General features: G+C 48.9%; 1 protein-coding gene across 1 annotated transcript; it reads right to left on the bottom strand.

Moving 5' to 3' along the window:
• Nucleotides 1-1,228: 1,228 nt before the first annotated feature.
• On the bottom strand, nt 1,229-7,691 carry LOC101831237 (serine protease 42). Its single transcript, XM_005075086.3, has 5 exons — nt 7,031-7,691; nt 6,569-6,725; nt 6,002-6,264; nt 4,253-4,413; nt 1,229-1,912 (listed from the first exon to the last, which is right to left on the bottom strand). Exons 1-5 carry the CDS (start codon nt 7,248-7,250, stop codon nt 1,697-1,699), a joined length of 1,017 nt encoding a protein of 338 aa, XP_005075143.1. The 5' UTR covers nt 7,251-7,691; the 3' UTR covers nt 1,229-1,696.
• Nucleotides 7,692-9,836: the final 2,145 nt, after the last annotated feature.

The following is a 9,836-nucleotide window of genomic DNA, read 5'->3' as shown; positions in this document are numbered from 1 at the left end:
AGGACAGAATGGAATTTTATTTAAGAATATCTAGGTGGACACAGAGCTGAGTAAAGAAACAGGCACCAAATACACTGCCAGTCTGTGGTATAACTTGAGGTTGAAACAAACGCATCCCAACAAATCATATTGTAACAATTTAACAAACATTAAAGGCATAGAAATACATACTTTGCTTTCTGTCTTATACCATGGACAAAAATTAATTTGTTGATCATAGGTATAAGTATTCATGCTAAAACTGGAAACTTTTTTCTAAGGGAATAAAAAGAAAATCAAATCACAGATTTAATACTCTTATCAGAACACATGAAACACAGTTTTAAAAAATCAGCAACAAAAAGTATCTGAATTAAAGCTGACAAGACTTGAGAAGACTCTTCACAAAAGAGAATATACAAATGCTCAATAGTGAGGTAGGCTGAAAAATATTTAAGATGACATGAGAAGGAAAAGAAATACCTCACCCCAGGATCTAGTTTGTGTTTCCTGCTGAGTGAGATTAAAATGTCCTCAACACAACTAAAATCAAGCATGCAGAGACCATATTTGTTTTTCTTAGAGACACTTCAAACAAGACTTAAAAGCCACAAAAGCAACCATGCTTTCTCAGGGCCAACGCATAGGACATCTGAGTCAGTGTTGTCAACTGCCCTCTAGCCAATAGGCTTGAACAGGGCTGCACACTTTGTAAACCCCCTTAGTTTTATATACAAAAGGAAATTCTTTAAGAGAAATAAGGAAATCTGCTCATATGCTTTCTTTATTATTTTCAAATTTCACTATTTTTGAACATGGTTGCAAATTACATTCAATGAGAAATGTAACTTCACAAAATCATAAATCTGGAGAAAGAATGCTTAAGGTCCTCTCCTCTCTCTCTCTCTCTCTCTCTCTCTCTCTCTCTCTCTCTCTCTCTCTCTCTCTCTCTCTCTCTCTCTCTCTCTCTCTCTCTCTCTCTCTCTCTCTCTCTCTCTCTCTCTCTCTCTCTCTCTCTCTCTCTCTCTCTCTCTCTCTCTCTCTCTCTCTCTCTCTCTCTCTCTCTCTCTCTCTCTCTCTCTCTCTCTCTCTCTCTCTCTCTCTCTCTCTCTCTCTCTCTCTCTCTCTCTCTCTCTCTCTCTCTCTCTCTCTCTCTCTCTCTCTCTCTCTCTCTCTCTCTCTCTCTCTCTCTCTCTCTCTCTCTCTCTCTCTCTCTCTCTCTCTCTCTCTCTCTCTCTCTCTCTCTCTCTCTCTCTCTCTCTCTCTCTCTCTCTCTCTCTCTCTCTCTCTCTCTCTCTCTCTCTCTCTCTCTCGGTGATCACCAAGCTAGCTCTAGTATGACAGAGTCTGAGGAGAGAGTCCTGAAACCACAGTCAGGTCTAGCTCTTGTCCCACCGCTGATGAAGCCCTTTCCTAGGTAACTGTCATCTACCTGGCAGGCCGGCCAGGGTGCCTTCTAGCCGGAAGTGGCTCACCTTCATTCCTGCCAGGCAGAGTGCAGCTCAGGAGCAGTGTGGCCAAGGTTGGGGGCTGGAGCCCCAGGCCAGGACACTGTGACGTCTCAGGTTCCTGACGTACGCACGTCTCTGTGGCTCTCTCCAGGCCAAGGGCTTCCAAACGGAATTTGAAGAAAGCGCATTGGGAAAGGGAAGGGGGGGAGGGAGAGGCTCAGAAAGAGGGTGGGATGAGGTGCAGCCGTGGTCAGGCCCCCATGGTGTCACAGGGGCAGCAAACACAGCGGTAAGAGGAGGGAGACCAGGGGATGGGAACAAGCAGCCTGGTTCACCACTGCTGTTAGCCACTTGCTGTAGAAGGCAACGTCTGTATAAACTCCAGGGTATCCACGGCGACCACAGCCGATGCCCCAGCTCACGACTCCCACCTGCACCCACTTATTATTAAGTTCGCAGGACAAAGGGCCGCCAGAATCTCCCTGAAGAAAAGACAAAGAAGCATATGGCAAGAATGGATCTGATCCCCCGTTGGATTAGTCTGAGGGCACTTGACGGCATGAGGGAGACAGGCTCATACAGGGTTCCCTCAGGCACCCCCAGAAGCCTCTCCAGAGCCGGGTGCAGTGACATAGGCCTATTGTATCAGCCCTAAGGAGGGTGAGGCAGGAGGGTTTCGGGGAAATCAAGCTACACACCAAGACACTGTCTCAGAGGAGAAGGGGAAAATGGAGAAGTGGTGGGGGGCGTCCTTGCCAGGTCCAAGTTTCTATTAACACACAAATGCTAGGACTAGGAATATAAATATGGCCACTAAGAAGTTAACGGGAACTTGATCATATCCTCTGAGGTTATTATCGTCTTTCTTGAGCCTCAGAGATATTTACCGCTGAATTCTACTCCTGAGGGGTTAAAGAGATGACCCCGTAGATAGGAACACTTGCTGCTTTTACAGAGGACCCCAGATTAGTTGAGAACACTCACATGGTGACCCACAATCACCTGTGACTCCAGTTCCAGGGGACCCTACACCCTCTATTGGCCTCTGTAGGCATTGCATGCACACGGTGCATACACAAGCAAAATGCTGACACACATAAAATAAAAATGTCTTTTTAAAATATGATTAAATATAACTTCTATGTAGTAGCTCCTAATTCCTTAATTTAACCCGAATTTTCTCTGAAGCTCCTAACCTATACCACAAAACCCTTCTACTATAGAGCCCATGGCTACACACTCTTCTCCAAGCCTGCCGCCACAGAGACCTGTCAGTCAATCGGTGAGAAACACATGGGCTTCTCTGGTGTCTCTTACCACCCCCAACCTAACATGAACTGATGATTTGACCCCAGACACTTTCCTCACTGATCAGTTGCCCCAGACCCTGCTCAGAACTCAATGGCATTTCCTACAATCTGAAGGCAGCAGTCCTGGAATTGCACATCCGAGGGAACCACGGAAGCAGAAAGGGAAATATGACCGTGCTCACCTGGCCCACTTCCCATGCCTGCCTGGGCCACTCTGGAAACTTGAGCACATTTGATATCCTATCCTAGTGCTCCAGGTATTTAAGACATGGCACCCCACCTCCAGTTCTGCGGAACAAACCTGGGGTGTCTTGTCCACTGAGCATGTTCATCATCTCTAAACTTAGAAATGGAGACAAGGCCTCACTACATAACCAAGACTCACTTCAAACTCACTATGTATCCCTGTCTAGCCTTGAACTTTTGATCTTCCTACCTCTACCTCATGAGTGCTGAGATTATAAGCATATACCACACACTTGGCCACCATAAAAAGTATACTCAGACCTCTGAATCCCTAAACATATCGTCCTCTGTCTCTAAAACAGATTTCACAAGAGGACTTTGAGTTCGTGTCTCCGGATTTCACCTTCCACAGTGGTATGGTAGATAATGACGTAATGCTGCAAGGTTGTAATGTAGCTTCGCTCAGTTAATACAGGTGGATGTTCCCTTTGTCATGGTAGCTGCCACAGAGGGTGTGTGTAGTGGTTTGAATGTAATTGGCCTCTCACAAAGCATGACACTATTAGGAGGTGTGGCTTTGTTGTAGTGCGTATGGCCTTGTTGGAGGAAGTATGCCACTATGGGGGCAGGCTTTGAGGTTTACTATGCTCAGGATACTGCCCAGTGTCTCAGTCAGCTTCCTGTTACCTGCAAGCCAGTATGTAGAGGGCACCACGTCTGCTTGCTCCCTTCCACGATGATAATGGACTGAACCTCTGCAACTGTAAGTGAGCCACCCCAATTGAATGTTCCCTTTATAAGAGTTGCCATGGTCATGGTGTCTCTTCACAGCAATAAAACCCTAACTAAGACATAGGGGAACTCACTGCAAAACTATTAGACTACCCATTCCCAGCTTTAACATCTAAACAAGAACCCTATGCAGTAGACAGGGCATGGTGGTTCACTCCTTCAATCCCAGCACTCAGGAGGCAGAGGCAGGCTGATCTCTGTGAGTTCCAGACCAGCCTGGTCTACAAGAGCTAGTTCCAGGACAGCCTCCAAAATAATACAGAGAAACCCTGTCTCGAAAAGAAAAAAAGGAAGAAAGAAAGAAAGAACCAGACCAGCTGGACAAGGTGGTGTGTCCCTGTAATCTCAATGTTTGGGAGGTTGATGTAAACAGATCTCAAATTTAAGGCCATCCTGTGCTACGCAGGAAGTTCAGGCAAGGTCAGCTCCAGGAGCCATGGGGAGTGTGGCTCTCCCCATGAATTTTCTTGAGTAAAGGAGGTGGCGAAAACTCGGACCTTGTCATGAGACTGAGGAGAGGGCCCATGAGCTTACCTGGCAAGCATCCTTCCCTTGCTCTTTGTAGCCACAGATCATCCCTCTCCTGACTAGGTCATTTGAAGATGATGTCACCCTCTTCAAAATCCTATTGCATTCATCATATTGGATGATATTCTGGTCCACCTCCCGGAGAGTATCTGTTGGAACGCTTGGCGCTAGCAAGGAAGATGAGAAGTATAAATCTTCACAACGGATAGCAAGCACTCAAGCACCCAGGGATGCCCCTAGACAAAGGTGGAGAAATAAGTATTGTCCCCATTTGACACAGGAGGAAACTGAGACTCAATACCACAGGGAGAGGATTGAGTAAGAGCCAAAACTGAGCCAGGCCTAATGGTACAAGTCAAGAAGACCAAGGGAGGTGAGGGCAGGAGGCCCTCAAGTGTGAGGCCTGCCTGAGCTACAGAGGGAGTTCAAGGTCACCTTGGGCCACTTAGCTAGAGTGTCTGAAAGCAAAAAGCAGAAAGGGCTGAGAAGACAGCTTAGCACCAGACCCTCCCTGGCATGTTTCAGGGCCTACATCCAATTCCCAGAACTTAGAAAAGCAAAGCTAAGACAGGGGAAGGATGGTATTCTGAAAGGGAAGCAAGGCCTCAGAGACCTAAGGAATGAGAACCGACCAAGCTCATTACTGAACGTCAGTAGTAACAGTGACAAGATAGCCTCTACATCTTTCTCTTTATGTTATTTTTTGTTTGCTTGTGGATGCAACTGAGGTCTTTATGTAAATCAGACTAGTCTCAAACTGTCCGTACTTCAGCATGTAACACCGCACCCAACCAATTTTCTTCACGCTCTAGAACAAAATCACAGGCTCTCAGAAAGATAGAGCCCTAAGGGTCATACGTGACTTCCTTTTCTCAGGCATAAGAGGTCTACCAACAGAGGCCTCTGGCTCTCCCTATTCCTCTAGGCATGAGGCACTCCCTAACTACTAGACAGGGATTTCTGCTGAGAAACTGACAGGCAGTTCATCGTCTCCTGAGATAAAAGTCACCCAAGGTGGATTAACTGCTGAGCTATCTCTAAGGTGTCCCTGAGAGATAGCTCAGCAGTTAAAAACACCCGTTATCGCCCTCCTCACCCCATCCTCAAGACAAGGTTTCTCTGTGTGGTCCTGTCTGTCCTGGAACTCACTCTGTAGACAAGACTGGCCTTGTACTTACAAAAGTGTGCCTCTGCCTCCAAAGTGCTGGGATCAAAGCCACCACTCCCTGGCTAAGAGCACTTGTTCCTGCAGAACACCAGGGTTCAGTCTCTCAGCACCTACATCGAGACTCACAACAACCCCCAACTCCAGCTCCAGAGGATCTGACACCCTCTTCTGAACTCTGTGGGCCACAGGCAGGCATTTGCTGTGCAGACATAAATACAGCCAAAACACTCGTGCACATAAAATGAAGTAAGTCTGAAAATCCCTCCCACCCCCCGGGAGAATTCCAGTGCATCTAGCCTTTGTCCACAGGGAATGCAGCAATACCCATAGTCACTTAGCGCATGTCTCCACAAAACTGCAAGGAGACTTGACACAATTCTAGTTCCCAGGAGAGGTACGTTTGGCTCCCATCAGATATTTGTGTCGCAGTGAGTGACGGCAACACAAGGCAGGGATCACCTGAGCTCACCAAACCGCCCGTCACCCTGCGACAGGTAGTCTGCCTCCCTTTCTGCCCCTCCCATTATCCTTTTTATTTTTCTACTTTAGGAATAAGGCCTCGCTTCCTCCTGAGCACAAACTCTTACCACCGGGGTCTGTTTTGCCCCATCCGGTCACCCAGCACTTGGTCCCCGTTGCCACAAAGAAGCCCTCTGGAGGGATGCAGATGGGGTAGATGTTGGAGGTGAAATTCACGGGGTGCTGGAGCTTCAGAAGGGCGATGTCATTCTTAACAACAATCGCCGATGAGAAATGGGGGTAGACAAAGATGCTCTGGATGGGAACCACCAGGCTTGTGTTTTCGTGGTAGACACTCCGATCGCCCATCTTGACATTGTACTGGATCCGGCTGTGGGGGAAAAAAGCCACGCTACCTCAAGAGCCCTGATCCTACAAAGCTCTCTTCATCCTTCCCACCCCTCTTCTGATTCTCAACATGGCCCCAACCTCTGCTGCCACTCTGGACATTCCGTCTCTGTCACCAAAACCCCTTACTGACCTCCAGCTGCGTCTCCCGTGCCCCACCTTGGGTGTTTCTTAGTAACAAGGTGGCCATAGCATGCCCCCCTCCCCTTTTTCTGCATCTTGTATCAGAGAGGCAGCCCAGGACAGCGGGGTCCCCTCCAGAACACCCACCACTCATCTCTCCTCACCTGTAAATGCAGTGAGCGGCCGTCAGCACCCACTGGGCGCTGATAAGGGAACCTCCGCAGACATGCATGTGTCTGACCCGGACGCTCACCTGCCAGGGCCACTTTCCCTCTTGAGCCTCCTCTCCTCCCATGATTTTCACTAAGGGCTGGCCACAGCCTGCGGGAGGACAATTTGGAAAGAACTCAGAATTAAGTTGATGCCAGCGGTTCCACAGAAGGCCCAACGACAGCAGGAGGGAGGCTACGCGTGCCCTGTTGAACACCAGGGCTCGCCCTCAGAGCTGTGTCACACACTCCCCATGCCAGTCACATTCCCCTCAGAAGCCGCAGGCCAGGCAGACAGACTCTACCCAACAGCGGCCGGGGCTGAACCGGTGTCTCCCGGATTCAGGGTGTCACTAGCTCCCACTCCGGGCCCTGGCACAGTCCTCCCCTGGTCACAGTCAGCCCTTCACAAGTTACCTAAGGTAAACGGCTTGAAAGTAGAAGATTGAGCCTGATGGGCCGTCTCGGTCACCAGCGCCTGCGTGGGAGGCGGTGGGTCTACCCCTGGGGTCTCGCTGTGCGATGAGGAGAAACCAGAAGTAGAGAACACAGCTGCAGCCAGGCAGACTCCGCAGAGCTCTGACTGGAGCAGCAGGAGGCAGGCCATGAGGCCCAAGGAGCCACCTCGGGACGCCATGCCACCACGCAGGACACCGCCCTTCTCCCGGTAAGTGGCACCGGCTCCCCAGGCTCGCGGGGCTGCCCTCGGTTCCGTCGGAGAAACGGAGAAACGGGCTCCTCGAAGGGAGGCGCCAGGGCGTCAGAGGCGGCGAGGGAGGGTCGTGGCTTCCTGGGTGGGAAATGTGTTCTTGCTTACACCCAGATCTTCACGCCACACTGTGCACACCCAGAGCCCTGTCTGGGACAGAGGGGACAAACGTCCTTGATGGAGACCCCCCCACACTTCAGGAATGGCACTTCCTGCGGGGCCTGAGGTGGGAATGGTAAAGGACCGCGACTCTGGGAATAAGACGGGAAGCCCAAAAGGCACCTCAAACCGAGATCCAGTCACCAGTCTTAGACTTGTAGGTTATTCTTCTATCTCAGTCATAGGACAAGCTGATACTAAATAGCAATGTCCGGGCCTGGAGAGATGGCTCAGTGCTTAAGGGCCCTCGATGCTCTTGCAGAGGACTGGAATTCAAGTACCAGCATCCACATAAAGAGGCACACCATTCCTAACTCCAGTTCTGAGGACCCAGTGCCCTCTTCTGGCCGCTGTGGGCACCAGGCACGCACAGACCAACATACAGGCAAAAACAGACAAATAAAATAAACATCAACATATTTTTTTAAAAAACCAGCCACCACCAAAGATACCTGTAAGTCAATCCTTTCTTACTACTCTATGTCCCTGATGTGTTCTGTAGTAACTCGTGATTTTCTCTCTGTAACCCAGATGCTCTCTAGGTCTCTCCCTCTATGAGCACGTATCATCATCCCCGTTGAAGTGGGAAAACCGAGGGCCTGTCTGTGTGTCTCACGCTTCCCCATTGGAAGGAGTAGAGCCATCAGGTTTTTCAAGGATGATCAATTTATTTTTTAATGTCTTGGGCAAGGGGCACGTTCTTTAAGATGCTCTTCAGTCATAAGAAGAGGGGGCAATGAGGTCATACCTCATGAATACATCCCAATAATTGCACCCCCACCCACCAGAAAAGCCTCTGCGCTCAATTCTCCCCCGTTGGAGACAGGGTCTTATGTATGCGGAGAAGCCTCTCTGCTGTGGAATAACCCTTCTTCCACTGTGAGGACGTGTTGCTCTCATTGTTAATAAAAAGCGGATAGGCCCATAGCTAGGCAGGATTTTCAGGGCAGAGAGAATGGTGGGAAGGAGGGGGTGGAGTTGGAGGAGGGGACAGGAGACGCAGAGCAGGATGGGAAGGATGCATATGAGGTGGATGGCCCTGTGGCAGCACACAGATAATGGGTTAAATTAAGCTGTAAGGGCTAGCTAAAACCAAGCCTACGCTGTTGGGTGAGCATTTATAATTAATATTAAGTCTTGTGTGGTTATTTGGGGAGCAGCTGGTGGGACAGAGCTAATCGGTGGTCTAGATGGAAAACTCCACCTACACTTCTTGACTCTCTATATAGCAAAAAAATGACACAAACCTTCACATCCTCCTGCCTCCACCTCCCAAGTATGGGAACTACAGGCATGTATCACCACATGAAGCTTATGCAGGGAGATAAAAACAAAACAAAAAAGCAGGGCTTTGTGCTCCCTAGGCAAGCACTCTTACCAACCGATCAAAGTCCCAGCCCAGCAAGCAGCTTCTGACACCTTCTGTTTGGTGCCCAAGTGTGGGCTATTCTTCAGCTTAGGTTTGAAACAGCTCCAAAAGTGTGGACCAACAAACTCCTAATCTGGGCTCAAGCATAGCTAACCAATAGTGCTTAAAAACCTCGTAAATTCTCTTAGTGAGGCTTTGTGAGGAAGCTCTTACCCGCTGCCTTATGCTTTGCACTGGCCCTGCAGCATGCTGGGAACTGACGTAGTGGTTAGGTTCAGAGACGGTGAAGACTGAAACAGCACAGGCACAGAGTGCCACTCTATAATAGCAAACCTTCTCCAAGTAAAGCTAAAGAAGGCAAGAGGTGACAGATGAGTCAGGAAGCTGATGCTTCCATTAGCATGAGAGGGTCGCTGTGGCTGGGAGTCAGGTGTCCCCATCTGAATTATTTTCCCATCCAGTACCTTATTTTCATGTAAGAATTCTCACGGAGCTGTTAATCTATATCGAAACGGAAGCAGCCCAGATGAAACACTGCAGTTTATGTCAAGTACACCAATGGCACAATTGTAAGAAACATGAAAATACTTCAGAATCTCTTAGCTATAAGGTTAAAAATCATAGAACCTTTCAACCCAAGAGGTTAAGGTTAGAGATTCCCAGTCAAACAGCTTAGAGTATGAAGGTACTTGCTGTGCAAATCCTACCACCTGTAATCCCAGATTACCCACATTAGAAGGACACACCCACTCCAAAGAGTTTCCCTATGGACTCCACACGTAGCCCTGTAACACACACGGGCACACACACACACACACACACACACACACACACACACACGTATACTGGGGTTTGAACCTAGTACCTCATGTGTGCTAGGCAAGTACTCTCCACTGCTGAGCTATAACCTGTATCTCTGGCCCAGTGAATTATCTTAATATATAAAAGACAGAGTGTGGCCTACTGCAAGACTTTAGAGCGTCTAG

This window comes from Mesocricetus auratus, unplaced genomic scaffold, assembly GCF_017639785.1.
Source record: "Mesocricetus auratus isolate SY011 unplaced genomic scaffold, BCM_Maur_2.0 Super-Scaffold_100691, whole genome shotgun sequence".
In the NCBI taxonomy this organism is placed as follows: domain Eukaryota; kingdom Metazoa; phylum Chordata; class Mammalia; order Rodentia; family Cricetidae; genus Mesocricetus; species Mesocricetus auratus.
This window is presented reverse-complemented; position numbering and strand designations above follow the sequence as displayed.